The 15,957-nt window shown below is 43.0% G+C and overlaps 1 protein-coding gene across 9 annotated transcripts in view; it reads left to right on the top strand.

The window, feature by feature from the left end:
- PDE11A (phosphodiesterase 11A) overlaps positions 1 to 15,957 on the top strand; it is a 299,742-nt gene that overhangs the window by 43,903 nt on the left and 239,882 nt on the right. For all 9 annotated transcript variants that reach the window (XR_008310873.1, XR_008310875.1, XR_008310874.1 and 6 more), the window contains exon 2: positions 12,991 to 13,149. Coding sequence is in view for 3 of the 9 variants with exons in the window: in XM_053268425.1 (XP_053124400.1) it covers positions 12,991 to 13,149 (159 nt within the window). In the remaining 6 variants the exon portion in view is untranslated. The remainder of the gene's footprint in view (positions 1 to 12,990; positions 13,150 to 15,957) is intronic.

Raw genomic sequence — 15,957 nt, 5'->3', positions numbered from 1 at the left:
AGGAGCTCTGTCCGGGAGCTCCTCTTGTTTACTCCCGCAGCTTTGGGTAAGGACTTGGGCGGGTGGGCGGGCGGGCAGCTGGGAGGGAGGACGGGCGGGCAGCTGGGAGGGCGGGCGGGCGACGGCGGCAGGGGTATGGTCACTTTTCCATGTGAATCTGCTGGGGGGGCGGGGGCGGGGGCGGGGGCGGCTGGTTTCCAGCGCCCCGTTATTTGGTTAAATACGGGCGCTGGAGGGGGTGAAGAGGTGGGAGGGGTAAGAAAGCCCTCCCGCCCTAAAAGAAAGGGCCCCCCTTCGGTGCCGGTTCGGACTGGTCCGGACCGTGCACATCTCTATGCTATACCCGGCATGGAAATTAAGCTGACCGCCATGTAATCCAGATCCACCCTGGATACCTTTTTGAAAATAAGAGTTACAGTGGCTACTTTCCAATCCTCTGCTACAGAGCCTGATTATAGGGACAAGTTACATATTTTTGTTAGGAGATCAGCAATTTCACATTTGAGTTCCTTCAAAAACTCTTGCATGGATGCTATCTGGCCCTGGCGATTTGTTAATTTTTAGTTTTTCAAGACAGTTTAGGATATCTTCCCTAGTCACCTCAAACTGGCTGAGTTCTTCAGCTGCTAAATAGGGATGTGCACGGACCGGTCCGGAGGCCATTCTACAGGCCTCCGGACCGGTCCAGACACGGGCGGTTCGGTTCGGCAAGTTTTGGATGGGGGGTTCCATTAAGGGCGGGGGGGGGCTTACTTACTCCTCCCAACAATGACGCCATATATACTTGAGCAATCGGGCGGCAGGATACCTCCCTGCCGCCCGCTTCAATCCCCACTTGGCTCCGTTAAGAACTAAAAACCGCCCCCTTCAAACCCAGCTTGGCCGGCGGCCGCCCCCTTTAATCCCTCTGCCACCCCCAATCCCCCTGCCGCCCTCAAAAACCCGGATGCCATTTAACAGAAAAGCAACAAGAACTAAAGCAAAAAATAACTGAGCACATGAACCAAACAACCACCAGGGTTCGACTTCCAGCTCTAAAAACAGCTGCCAAAAAACAACTTGCTCAGGTATTAAAAGATGTCAATGCTGCACTTGCAGAAATAACAACCAATAATTTGCAAGAAACAAACCAACTAATGTACAGTGCAGCAACAATAACAACACAAGAGCTTGGATATAAGATCAGTGGACCTGTAAAAAAGGAAAATAGTACATCACCTAAATGGAAGATTAGAATAGAAAATAAAATCACCAGGCTTAGATCAGATGCTAGTAAATTGAAAGATATGAAAGACAAGAAGCTGAAGAATGAAAACACCAAACAGTATCTGATCCAAAAATACCACCTAGATTCAAGGAAAATTAGAGAAGTCCTGGAAATAATAAAGGAGCAAATAACAGCAGTGTCAAAGAAGATTAGCAGATACGTAGCCAGAATCACACAACACAGGCAGAATCTCCAATTCCAGTTGAATCAGAGACATTTCTACCAAAGCATAGAAGGAGAAACTGCAAGAAACGTAGAAACACCAAATAAAGAAGAAAACAGTGCAATTCTGGGGGAAATTATGGGCCAATCCAATAGATTATAATAAAAAAGCAGGCTGGGTAAAAGAGGTCGAAAAATGTAACCAACAAATGCAAGATCTAATAATAACACCAGAATTAATAAGTGAAAGAGCAAAGAAAATTAAAAATTGGTCTGTACCAGGCAACGATGAACTGCATGGCTTTTGGCTTAAACACCTAACAAGCCTTCATAAACAACTATCAAAACAGTTCAATCACATTTTGCAAGGAGGTGATATTGAACAATGGCTAACAACTGGGAAAACTCATCTCATCATGAAAGACCCAGCAAAAGGTGCAGTTCCAAGTAATTATAGACCAATAACCTGCCTGCCAACCATGTTCAAATTATTAACTGGAATAATAGCAGATGAAGTGATGCAACACTTATTAACTAACAAACAGCTTCCAGTTGAAGAGAAAGGAAATTGCCCGAACACCAGAGGCCCAAAAGACCAGCTGCTGATTGACAAAATGATTTTAGAAAAGTGCAAGAGAAGAAAAACCAATCTAAGTGTTGCATGGATTGACTACAAGAAAGCCTTCGATTCATTGCCTCACACATGGATACTAAAATGTTTAGAAACAACTGGTGTCAGCAAAAACATTCAGATATTTATTTAAAAAAGCAATGAGCATGTGGAGTACACAGTTAACAATCAATGGCGAGACAATTGGACAGGTTAGCATTAGAAGAGGTATTTTCCAAGGGGACTCACTATCCCCTCTGTTGTTTGTAATCGCCATGACTCCACTTTCATAAATACTAAACAAAACAGGCCTCTGATACCAAACATCTAAAACATCAAGTAAAATCAACCATCTGCTGTACATGGACGATCTGAAGTTGTATGGAAAGTCCCAGTCAGAAATCGAATCACTGCTAAACACTGTCCGTATATTCAGTAGCGATATAGCAATGGAGTTTGGACTAGACAAGTGTGCTGCATTAATAATGAACAGAGGGAAAATAAGAAAAACAGAAGGAATAGAACTGCCCAATGGAAGCAACATCAAGAACCTGGAGGAGAAAGAACATTACAAATACCTGGGCATTCTCCAGGCTGATAACATCGCACATGCTGAAGTTAAAAGAAAGATTGGAAGTGAATACATCAGGAGAGTTAGAAAAATCCTCAAGTCCAAACTCAATGGCGGGAACGCCATACAAGCCATAAACACCTGGGCTATACCTGTTATCAGATACATTGCAGGAATAATAGACTGGACCCAGGCAGAGCTAGAGACGCTAGATCGTAAGACCAGGAAAATCATGACCATCAATCATGCTCTGCACCCCCACAGTGATGTAGATAGGCTATAACTCCCTCGCAGCTCAGGTGGAAGAGGAATGCTGCAAGTCCATCAAACAGTAGAGGAGGAGAAAAGAGGCCTTGCAGAATATATAAAAGACAGTGAAGAAGATGCACTTAAAATGGTCAATAATGGGAAACTGTTCAACAGCAATGAAAAAGCAGGCCTACAAGAAAGAACAAGTCAAGAACCGAGCAGAAAAATGGAAAAATAAGCCACTGCATGGTCAATATTTGTACAATATAAGTGGAAAATCAAACATCACCAAGACCTGGCAATGGCTTAAGAGTGGCAACTTGAAGAAAGAAACAGAGGGTTTAATACTGGCTGCACAAGAACAGGCACTAAAAACAAATGCAATAAGAGCAAAAGTAGAAAAATCCACAACAAACAGCAAGTGCCGCCTTTGTAAAGAAGCAGATGAAACAGTGGACCACCTAATCAGCTGTTGTAAAAAGATCGCACAGACTGACTACAAACAAAGGCATGACAAGGTAGCAGGGATGATACACTGGAACATCTGCAAAAAATACAAGCTACCTGTAGCCAAACATTGGTGGGACCATAAAATTGAAAAAGTTGTAGAAAATGAAGATGCAAAAATATTATGGGACTTCCAACTACAAACAGACAAACATCTGCCACACAATACACCAGATATAACTGTAGTTGAGAAGAAAGAAAAACAAGTGAAAATAATCTACATAGCAATACCAGGGGATAGCAGAATAGAAGAAAAAGAAATAGAAAAAATCACAAAATACAAAGATCTACAAATTGAAATTGAAAGGCTGTGTCAGAAAAAGACCAAAATAATCCCAGTGGTAACTGGCACCCTAGATGCAATTCCAAAACAACTTGAAGAACACCTCAACACCATAGGTGCCACAGAAATTACCATCAGCCAATTATAAAAAGCAACTTTACTGGGAACAGCCTATATTCTGCGACGATATCTATAATAACCAACAGTATTGATGATAAAATTCAGCCATCCCAGGTCCTTGGGAAGGAGTCGATGTCTGGATAAAACAAACCAGTCAATAACACCTGTCTGACTGTGTAAACAAGAAATAATAATAATAGCTTCCCTGACTCTACTTGTTAGCCATGCTGGCATCCTCCTGAACTTGGTGGTACCTTTCCTCCTTCCTGGTATACATTCCAATTGAGTTTCTAGTACAATGGTTTTAAATATGTTCCATGCTTTCTGGAGTGATTTGACCCTCCTAACTTTCCCTTTCAGCATCCTTTTTACCAGTCCCCTCATTTTTGAGAAGTGTCCTCTCCTGACATCCAACATATCTGTGTTGAACTTCCTTGACAATTATCCACTTGCATATATGCTGAATTGGATCACACTATGGTCACTGTTGCTTCATGGTTCTGCAACTCTGACATCTCATACTAGGTCCTGGACACCACTCAAGATTAATTCCAAGATTTCCATCCCTCTGGTTGGTTCCGCGACTAACTGTTCTAAGGCACAGTCATTTAGCATGTCTAGAAATTTAGCTTCTCTTTCATTAACTGAATGTTCATTTACCTAGACTATGTGTGGGTAGTTGAAGTCACCCATTATTACTGCCATGTCTCTCTTTGATGCCTCTTTTATTTGCTTCTCCAACTCCAGGTCACTCTCAGCGTTGTGATCCTGAGGGCAATAGTATGTTCCTAGTAACACATTTCTTTCCAGTCCTCGAAATGTTACCCATAATGATTCTGTGGAGGACTCCAATCCACCTAGGTTTTCTAGCTTGTTGGACTTTATCTCTTCTTTGATATACCATGCTACTCCTCTCCCAGTCCTCCCCTCCCTGTCCCTTCTTTAGAGTTTATATCCAGGAATAACTGTGTCCCACTGGTTCTCACTGTTCCACCAGGTTTCAGTTACACCCACTCTATATAATCAAGCACTCCAGCTCAACCATCTTTGCTCGAAGGCTTCTGACATTGTTATATAGACACCTATACACCTGGTGTTGGCATATGCTATCCCCCTTACCAGCCTTTGAACTTTTTGGTAAGTTGTCTTGTGTTTCCTTCTGCTCATCTCCTGGCTGTACTCTGTCCCCTTCTGGTTTATCTGAAACATGTGCATACCACACCTTAGGGGATTTTGCTGGCTGAACCAGATACCTTCCAGTTCCTGTCAGCAAACCCCCAGGCATCAATTCAAAAGGTGTTCTATAACCTTTTTAATTTTAAGTGACAGCAGGCTGGTTCCATATTGGTTCAAGTGGAACCTGTCCCTTTTGTACAGGCTTCGCCTGCCCCAAAATGTATCCCAGACCCTAACAAATCTAAACCCTTCCTCCCAGCACCACCGTCTAATCCACACATTGAGGCACCTCAGCTCTACCTGTCTCACTGTCCCTGCATACTTGGGGATTCTGGACATCAGCATGCTTCCTAGCAGCCTAAATTTGGCTTCTGGGATCTCCCAACTGCATTTCCCATCATCGTTGTTGCCAACATGCACCACGACAGCTGACTCCTCCCCAGCACTGCCTAACAGCTTAGCTAGATGCAGTGTGGCATCTGCAACCTTCACACCAGGCAGGCCAATCACCATGCGGTCTACACATGGGTCACAGACCCATCTCTCTATGCCCCAATGATAGAATCACTCACTACTAAGAGGCCCCCACCCCCTGGCAGAGTATCCTCTGTGCGAGAGGATATGGTACATCACCAAAGGAAGGGGTCCTTACTAAAGGAGTGTTTCACTCTTCCTCAGACTGATGTACTCCTTCCCGGAGGCCAGAGACGTAACTAGGGAAAACGGCGCCCAGGGCAAACACTGAAATTGCGCGCCCCCCCCGCCCCCCCAAGCGCCCAGAGCCTTTGGATGGATAGGGCGGTAGTATTTTATAGTAATAAAATAGTAGTAGTATAAAATAAAATAGTAGTAATAATAATGTAATAAAAATAATAATAAATGCCACAAATGTGTGTCCTCTGAGGCGAAGGGATGGCTGTGGGCGGCGGGGGAGCAAGCGGAGTCCGGACTCGTCCCCATAGCGGTGGCCACCACCAGAGCAACACCAAGGTCTGCCGTGTGGCCCGGCATCGCTAACCAATTGAGATGGGGCAGGAGCGGGGGTGAGCAAGTGGCAAGCAAGGTCCTTGACTTGCCGCGGCAGATGTAACACAGAGCCACGGCGGATGTAACACAGACGCCGAAGCCTGCCGTTTGGCCCAGCGCCACACACAGCCATCCCTCGCCTCGGAGGAGTCGGAGGACACACGGCAGCAGGCAGAGGGACAAAAACCTTTAGGCGCCCGCGGTGGTGCCACGGCGGATGTAACACAGAGCCGCGGTGGATGTAACACAGAGCCCGACGCCGAGGCCTGCTGTTCGGCCCGGCGTCGCTTCTGAACTGCAAGGCGCGCCTGCGCAGTTTCAAGCTTTGGCGCGCAGGCGCGCCTTGCAGTTCAGAAGCGACGCCGGGCCGAATGGCAGGCCTCGGCGTCGGGCTCCGTGTTACATCCGCTGCGGCACCTGTGTTACATTTGCTGCGGCACCGCTGCGGGCGCCTAAAGTTTTTTTGTCCCTCTGCCTGCTGCCGTGTGTCCTCCGACTCCTCCGAGGCGAGGGATGGCTGTGGGCGGCGCCAGGCCGAACGGCAGGCCTCAGCATCTGTGTTACATCCGCCGCGGCTCTGTGTTACATCCACCGCGGCAAGTCAAGGACCCCGTGGCGCCCAGCAGCCAGCCGGAGCCAGGCAATGGGGGGGGCCCTCCAGGACCGCTCATGGGGGAGGGGCCGCCACACGCTCCTTTGCGCAAAGGGCAGACTGTTGCTGCGCTGGCGCTGTCATTAAATAATTTTTTTTAAAAAAAATAATTTTTTAATGGCACTTTTTGGCGCCCCCTACCAAGTGGCACCTAGGGCACGTGCCCTGCCTGCCCTACCATTAGTTACGCCCCTGCCGGAGGCCTTTACTCTCCATGACAGCAGAAGCTCTGTCATCCTGGGAGTGGGATGCCTCTATTACACCCTGAGGGTCTCATCCAGACATCTCTCTGCCTCCCTGAGCTTCTCCAGGTCAGCCACCTTGGCTTCAAGAGAGCAAACCTGTTCCTTAAGAGCCAGGAGCTCTTTGCTACGAGTGCACACCCAGAACTTCTGCCCCTCGGGCAGACAGTCATACATGCGACACTCTGTGCAATATCCTGGGAAGCACCCTATCCCCTGTTGGCATTCTACCTTCATAACTGGTTTGATTGGCTGTTTAGAATATATAGGGCTTGTTCATGTAAAGCTATGTACTGGGTGCAGTTGTCAGCTTGTTAAAGGTTTTAAGCTTGTCCTCCAAGAAAATTACAAAACTCAGGTAGTCCTCATCTTATTCTTGCCCTGGGTGTATCCTCTGTGATGAAGGGGGACCACTTGTGTGCCTCCCCAGAGAGTCCCCCACCAATCTCCCGCTAAACTCCTGCAAAACTCATTCGATATATGTTTGCAAACTCTTGTTAGCAAAAGATCCTCTGGTCTGAGCCTTGTATTCAAGATCAGCAGGCAAACTGACTCTCCTTAGGAATGTGACCCCTCCCACAAGCTGGAATGCCACTCATCTGGAATGAATCCCCCATTCAGGCTCCTTTGACAAACACACAAATGCTTCCAGTCAGCCAGAAATCAAAATTATCAGCCCTAACAAACTTAATTAGCTTCTTCTTCCCCCTTTGTTTTCCTGGCTCGCTCTCTCCCCCCCCCCCCTTCTCTCCTTGCTGTGATTCCTTGCTTGATATCTTCTTTAGGAGAGAAATATAAGCTTGTTGTCTCTTTTTTCTTCAAGATTAGCTGGCAAACGGACTCTCCTCTGGAATTTTCTGTCAAGGCATCTCTCTAGAGAGTTATAAATAACTTTGTAATAAATTAACATAGTACAATAGTCTCTTGTACTAAGAGTCTCAAATTTTTATTACATTGGGGCATGCTGGGCCAGAGAAGCTAAACAGAAGCACAAACCTATGCATATCTTATATAAAAAAATATAAGTCCCATTAATTTCAATAGGGCTTATTCATAGAAAAGTGTGCCATGAGAATCCCACTTGGGAAATCCTAAAATCCAGCAGTTATCAGATTTTGTCTCCAAATTTTGTATCTGGGCGGATGATCACTTCAGTGACAACAACAAAGGCATCATTTCATAATACACAGGAGAAGGCAATGGTAAACCACTCCTGTATTTTACCAAGAAAACTACATGGATAGACAAAATAGAATGATTGTCAATGTAGTGCCGGATGATGGGCCCCTCAGGTCAGATGGCACTCAACATGCTACTGAGGAAGAGCTGAGGATCTCTCAGAGTACCAATGGTGTTTATGACGCCGTTAGACTAAAGCCCTTTGGATGTCTAGCAGCTAATGTTGCCGGGAGGGAAAAGAAAATCTGAAGCTGCAAAGACAGAATTACAATGGGAACATGGGACGTAAGAAGCATGAATATGGGAAAGCTCGACACAGTGAAAGATGAAATGAATCAACTACAGATTGACATCATGGGCATCAGTGAATTACAATGGACTGGAATGGGACACTTTCAGTCAGGAAATCATACCGTTCACTACTCTGAACACGAAAACCAAAGGAGGAATGGTGTTGCTTTCATAGTCAGGAAGGATACAGCAATGGCAGTACTTTGGTACAATGCGGTCAGTGACCAACTAATATCAATTAGATTTCGTGGGCAACCCTTTAACATGACAGTTCTTCAAGTCTATGCCCCAATGACTGATGCAAAAGAAGAGGAAGTTGATGAATTTTATGCTCAAGTCCAGTCTGAAATTGACAGAACATGCAAGCAAGATGTGATGCTGGTGGTTGAAGACTGGAATGCCAAAATTGGAAAAGGTAAGGAGGAAAACACAGTCGGCCTATATGGCCTAGGAAACGGAAGCAAAGCAGGAGAACAGCTTATTAGTTCCTGCCAAGCCAATGATCTCTTCATTGCTAACACATTTTTCGAACAACCAAAGCGGTGCCTATACACATGGACATCACGAGATGAAGTACATAGAAATAAAATTGATTACATTATTGGTGCAAGGAGGTGGAAGAGCTCAGTTATAACAGCAAAGACATGGCTGGGGGCTGACTGTGGAACAGAAAGCAAACTGCTCATGTGCAAGTTCCAAGTCAATTTAAAGCAGAAAAATAAAGCTATCCAGCTTCTACGATATGATCTTGAGAATGTACCCACAATTTTCAAGAACATCAGGAACCACTCTGAAGTTCTGAACCTCTTTGATAGGGAACCAGAGGAATGGTGGAATGAAATCAAATAAATTGTTAAGGACAAATGTGAAAAGAGACTGCCAAAGACTAAGAAACAGATGAAAGCAAAATGCATGTCAGAACAGACAATGGAAATTGCCAAGAAGAGGAGAGAAGCCAAAGTCAAGAAAAATTAAGACCCCAGGAAGGAACTTAATAGGGAATTTCAGAAAGCTGTTAAAAGAGACAAGGAACAGTACTACAATGACGTCTGTAAAGACCTTGAGGCTGGAAACAGATACGGAAAAACAGGGCAAGTTTTCCAAAAGATCTCTGAACTCAGAGAGAGGTTCCAACCTCAAATTGGTATGTTAAGGGATGCCAAAGGACAGATAGTAACTGATTCAGAGAAGATCAAACAGAGATGGAAGGAGTATACTGAAAATCTGTACAGCAAGGAGGTCAACATCCAAGATACTCTAGAAGATATTCTCTACTTGCAAGAACCTCTAGTATGGGAAGATGAAATTAGATCAGCACTCCTCCGGTCATTACCAAGTTGGAATGCTACAGAAATTGATAGAATAGCTACAGAAATATGGCAGGCAACGGAAGACGAATCAGTCAAGGCTCTAACCAAACTATGCCAGCAAATTTGGAGAACAACACAGGGGCCAACAGATTGAAAGAGGTCAGTGTACATACCCATACCAAAGAAAGGAGACTCAAGAGATTGCGCAAACCACTGCACAATATCCTTAATTTCACATGCTAGCAAAATAATGGTCAGGATCATCCAACACAGATTATGTGTTCATTCCACAGCCCTATGTGGAATGGAAAATGCTGGATGTCCAAGCTGGTTTCAGAAAAGGCCAAGAAACAAGAGGCACCATTGCTGATGCTCGCTGGATAATTGAGAAAGCCAAAGGATAACACAAAGAAGTCAAAATGTGCTTTATTGACTACAGAAAAGCCTTCGATTGCGTCAACCACGTCAAGTTGTGGAACATCCTTAGGAAAATGGGTGTCCCAGAACATCTCATTGTTCTCATGAGAAATCTATACACAGGACAGGAAGCCACAGTCCAGATGGGACATGGTGAAACAGACTGGTTCCAGATCGACAAAGGAGTAAGACAAGGCTGTATACTTTCTCCTTCTTTATTCAACTGATATGTTGAGCATATACTGAGAGAAGCTGGATTGGAAGAAGATGAGCGTGGTTTTAAAGTTGGAGGGAGAAACATCCTGATGACACCACATTGATAGCTGAGAATGTGGATGATCTGCAAGCTCTAGTAATGAAAGTCAAGGAGCACAGTGAAAAAATGGGACTAGGACTAAATGTAAAGAAGACTAAACTAATGACAACGGGTACAGCAACCAGCCTCAGAATTGACAATGAAGACATTGAAGTGGTGGATAGCTTCTGCCTTTTAGGATCAACCATCAACAGTAAAGGATCCAGCAGTCAAGAAATACGCTGCAGACTAGCACTTGGTAGGGTTGCAATGAAGGCCTTGGAAAGGATATTTAGATGCCATGATGTATCTATACCTACAAAGATTAGAATCGTTCGGATAATGGTTTGCCCCATGACACTCTATGGATATGAAATCTGGACTTTGAAGAAGCAAGATAGAAAAAGCATTGATGCTTTTGATGTTTGGTGCTGGAGAAGACCATGGACAGCCAGGAAAACAAACAAATGGATCATAGAATAAATCAATCCAGAATTTTCACTCAAGGCACAAATGACCAGGCTCAAACTATCATACTTCGGACATATTATGCGAAGACCCAGCTCTCTTGAGAAGTCCATAATGCTGGCAAAAGTTGAAGGAAAGAGAAGAAGAGGACAACCAGCAGCAATGTGGATGGACTCGATTACAACAGCAATAAATACACCACTGAGAGACCTTAAAGGCCAAGTTGAAGACAGATCATCCTGCAGAGAATCTATCTTTGTGGTCGCTAAGAGTCGACACCAACTTGACGGCACTTAATCAATCAATCAAAATCTATTTTTAGGTATCTTAAAACAAGGGTTAATTTTAGTCAGGGCTTACCAGAATTTAGAACCAAAATGTGGTTTTGTATACCATGGTGCAGTCACAGAAACAACTGAATATGAGCAGAGTGCTTTTCTTTCATCATCAGGTGGGCTACAGCAGTCACATGTAGAGGATCAGACAGATTTTCTATATTTCTTGATCACAATCACCAGCACCTCACCACTGCCCACTATTCTGCTTCCAATTTCAAAACATACTTGGTGAATACTAAAATCCAGCAGTTATCAGATTCTGTCTCTAGTATCTGTTTTTAGTTAGCTTAAAGCAAGGGTTTACCGATAGTTTCTTTTTCTGAAATAAAATAAACATAAGGGGATAATATATATGTGTAGCTTGTTAACTAACTTCATATGTACAATAACTTTATATATAAAGATACATATATGAAGATGGAAAGGTTTTTCTGTGTTCTTTTTTAATATAAAGACCTTCCAAACTTGGTTGTTCCAAAGGAAAAATATCAACATTTTTTAAAAGTAGTGTATAAAATCCAGACAAGACAACCTTGGAAAAAGTGATATAGCAGTAGTGTGGGGAAAATATATTGGGGAAATATGCTCATTTCCCTTCAGTTAGCTGATACAATCTTATTCAAGGTCATTTGGGATCCTTTTTATATTACCCTGGAAAGAAAACAAATTTTGATTATGTAACATTGTTCTTGTATCTTCCATAAGTAAATCTCTACTAGGGGAGTGGAATCCAATGAGGTCCAACTTTAGAAACATAAATTGATCCAGCCAAGAAAGAAATATGGAATATCTAAGGGGTGTTTTTTTTAAAGAATGGAATGGAATGAGGAAACTGGCAGTCGAGTATTTAGGAATTAGAAATGTGCAAATTGATTCGAGCTCGAAATGATTCAAGCTCAAAATGGCAATTTTGAGTATTTCAAGCTCAAAACAAATTACCCTTAATATAAAGGGCCTGTCTGTTTTAAGCTTGAAACAAAACTACCCCATTTCGAGCTCAAATAGTTTTGAGAGTTTCGAGTGCCATTTTTCTGGGTCTGCCAATTGGGGTTGGCAGGTACACCAGTCCTCTGAGGGGGGCCGATACTTTAAAAAAACGATTTATATTTTGACTGATCACACAACAAATTGTGTGTGTTTTTAAATGATTTGCTTGAGAAACGTCTTTAGTTCTTTAGCTTTCTTCAGATATTATATTTGTGTTACAAATTATAATGACATTGCAGTGTGTGTGTGTGTGTGTGTGTGTGTGTGTGTCTTAGCTTTCATTCTGCTATATGCTGAGCAGGATGCAAACTAAGCACCAATTCCTTTTCTTCTCTCTCCACATAAGAGAGGTAGCAGAGCAGAAGGGAAGACTGGCTAAGTAAGTTCCATCTGGTTCTGACTTGCATAAAATTGGACTTGTGTGTACCATTCCCTTCATTCCCTCCTGTGGGAATGTGAAAGATAAACCCTCATATCTCTCTATAAGGATAGGAAGGGAGGGATAACTTAACTTCCACCTTGTTCTTTGAGGATAAACCACTCATTTAAACTTTGTACGTCCTTTCTCACCCACCAAAGAAGCGGTTGGCATGGTAAATGACAGCTCCTATCACCTCTTAGGCAAGGACTGGGATAACAATTGACACTTGCATCCAGGTAATTAATGTTTGTATCATTCCCCTGGTGCTACCTTCATGAATGAGAATTTTAAGGGGCGGGGGAATCAGAGGTACATTCCACCTATGAAATCTCTAATAAAAGTGTTGCAACAAGTTGGCTGGATGTTTTAAGAGAAACGTAAGATTCTAATATTAATATTTTCCTTATCTGTTTGGGTAGGACCGCCGCTTTAATGATGAGATTGACAAACTGACAGGATACAAGACCAAGTCACTTCTGTGTATGCCCATAAGAAACAGCGAGGGTGAGATTATTGGTGTAGCCCAAGCGATAAATAAAACTCCTGGAGGCGCTCCTTTCACCGACGATGATGAAAAAGTAAGCATTTTAATTGTTGCCTGATAATATTTAAATAAATATATAGATACATTTTTCATAGCTCATCTCTCAGATGTAGGAGTGTAATTCTATTCTTTAAAAAAAGGGGGGGGGAATTGCAGCTAGAACAGCCCTGCTGGATTAGGCTGATGGCCCATCTAGTCCAGCAACCTGTTTCACACAGTGGCTCACCAGCTGCCTCTGAGAAGCCCACAGGCAAGGGGTGAGGACATGCCCTCTCTCCTGCTGTTGCTCCCCTGCAACTGGTATTTAGAGGCATCTTGCCTCTGAGGCTGGAGGTGGCCTAGTAGCCATTGATAGACCTGTTCTCCATGTAGACCTGTCCTTCAGAATCATGTTTTTGTGATGTTAAGATGATAGCATTGTCTGTATGCCGCATTTGTTTGAATTATTACATTTATTCACATTGAAAAATTTGTTGTACATGGTTTTGACAATCCTGATATTAATCAGTGATCTGATTAATATCACTTCAAATATTCCATACAATCTTGGTGAAGATGTTATCCCATACTTTGGATAAAGTTGACTTTAGTAGAGAATGCTTTCCCAGCCAAAAGGCCAAGTACTACAGTAACCCCAGAGCAGCTGGGAGTTATTTGACATTTCTTCCTTATTCATAAGAAAGAAGAATGTTTTTTATGATCACTTTATTCACTTGTCTCTTCCTGAAATTGTAGTCCTGTCTTTGATATTATCTAGGTATCTTGCTGGATGTCATTTCAGAAGCTTTCAGGCTGCTGAATGTTACAAGATGGCTCCATTATATCCTTGAATCTTTTCAGTGGTACCTTTAGCCTCATCACTGCCTAAGGCAAGACACAACGTCCATGACCATCTTTTAAAACTCATTGGGTTCCCCTCTGGTCATCCTCCAGGTGCTACTGCTGCTGTCATTGGCTTCAGGCACATCCTCTTGACTCCTCTTCTTCTTGTTCCGCTGGTGGTTGGGGAAGTCCCCAAGATGGTATTGCTGCTTGAGAGCTACTGATGAAGTTTCTATAGGGAAGTGCTATCTTTCATATTTTCCTCTATGAGTAAAATAGGCTTTTCTGTGAGTTATATTTGTATTCAAAACAGGGTGAATACAGATGCTTATTTGTCATGAATGCAGCATCATATTATGGGCAGAGAGAGCCATGTGGTGAGCATCAGTTTATATGATGAAGATAATTTTCCTGCTCACCACAATTCCCAGCTTGGTATTGGACTATGGGAGTTTTTTAAAAAATTCTTGCCATGTGGGCAGATGCACTTTACATGGTTGTATGTCTTCTTTAGTAAGTGGACATCAGTTATGCTTCTCCCTGTCTACAGACTGAATTAATGGAAATCATGAACACATGTTCCTCCTTTCTTATCCTTTAATTAAATATTCCTACCCATAGTACTTGATTGCATCTCAAATAGATGCAACAGGGCAGGTGCGTAGCTAGGGGAGAGGGGGTCCGTGTTCACTCCTCTCCCCGGCGGCCCCTCGGAGTGAGAGAGATAGTGAAGAAAATAGGGAGAGGTGGAGCTGGGGGGCCTTAAGGAGCTGGGGTCCCGGGTTCTTTGAATCCATCTGCTCAATTATAGCTACACCCCTGCAACAGTGACTTCAACTATTTGCTAATTTTTAAAAAAATGTTATAATATCATTTGGTATGAGGTGTCAAAGTACCAGATGTTTGACTCTAATTCCAGCTTTTGGACACTCTTTGTAAAATTCATTTATAATTGCTATAATTGGCAGTTTTAAATTTGAGGAAAGAAGCATAATTAATGAGGAAACTGATATTAATAGTTCTGATTATCTATAGTTTGGTAGCTCATGATCATATACAGCTTGATGCTTCTAACTTGATTTGCATTAATTGGTAAAATCTGTTTCTAGCAGTTCAGTTCTGATGGTTGTTTCAACAGATCCAGATTCTAGCTAATTGTGTGTTGATATGTGTTAAATTAGTAAGTAAATGTCAGTTAACGCTGTCTGCTCATTAAATTATCTACCTCTGTTTACCTATTAATAATTGTACACAGCATAACTGTAATAACATAAGAGAATAATCTCTGCTGTAGAGCATATGACTAAATATTGCTGCTAATAGATTCCCTTTCTTTGTATTGTGTGGCTGTAAAGAGAAAGAAATCAGCATTCATTCTTATGTCTGCAGCACTAGATGTGTAGGAAAGGGAGTAGGGAAAACTTAGACCCTTGAACTTCCCTGTCACGTTAGATCTTACACACACATTTTAAAATGTGTTTGGGCCTGGTATTTTGGCCACTATGTGTACTATGAGGGATTCAAAGTAAATGGGAATATTTGTCCATTCTTTCCTTTGTATCCTACTTGTACCCTTTTATTGATCAGGAACCACACAAAAAGGTGTTATCCCGTTGTGAAAGCCGGTAATAGTTTTTGATAATATGCCACAATCTCAAATTCAGGGAAATAGTTGGAAATAAGTATAAATTTTTAAAAAGATTCATTTGGACTACAGTCCTATTCATGGTTAAAAGGGAATAAATATTAATCTTTACGTCAGAACAAGACATATAATATACTCCAGCTTTCCCTATTTGCTAAGCACAGTCCAAGGTCGTTCACACAACCATTTTATCTGAGAGTCGGGAGGACTGGAAAGAAGGCGGGATCATCCCTCCCTTTCCCCACACAGCCGCCACAGTGCACTGTGGAAATTCCAGAGGCTGGGTTGCTATGGTCACCCTTCCTCCAGCCTTTATGGTGGTAATGGCTACTGGCAGCCCGAAGAGGGCTGCTGGCAGCCCTTACACCCACATGA

The sequence above is a fragment of the Hemicordylus capensis genome, chromosome 1, assembly GCF_027244095.1.
Source record: "Hemicordylus capensis ecotype Gifberg chromosome 1, rHemCap1.1.pri, whole genome shotgun sequence".
In the NCBI taxonomy this organism is placed as follows: domain Eukaryota; kingdom Metazoa; phylum Chordata; class Lepidosauria; order Squamata; family Cordylidae; genus Hemicordylus; species Hemicordylus capensis.
This window is presented reverse-complemented; position numbering and strand designations above follow the sequence as displayed.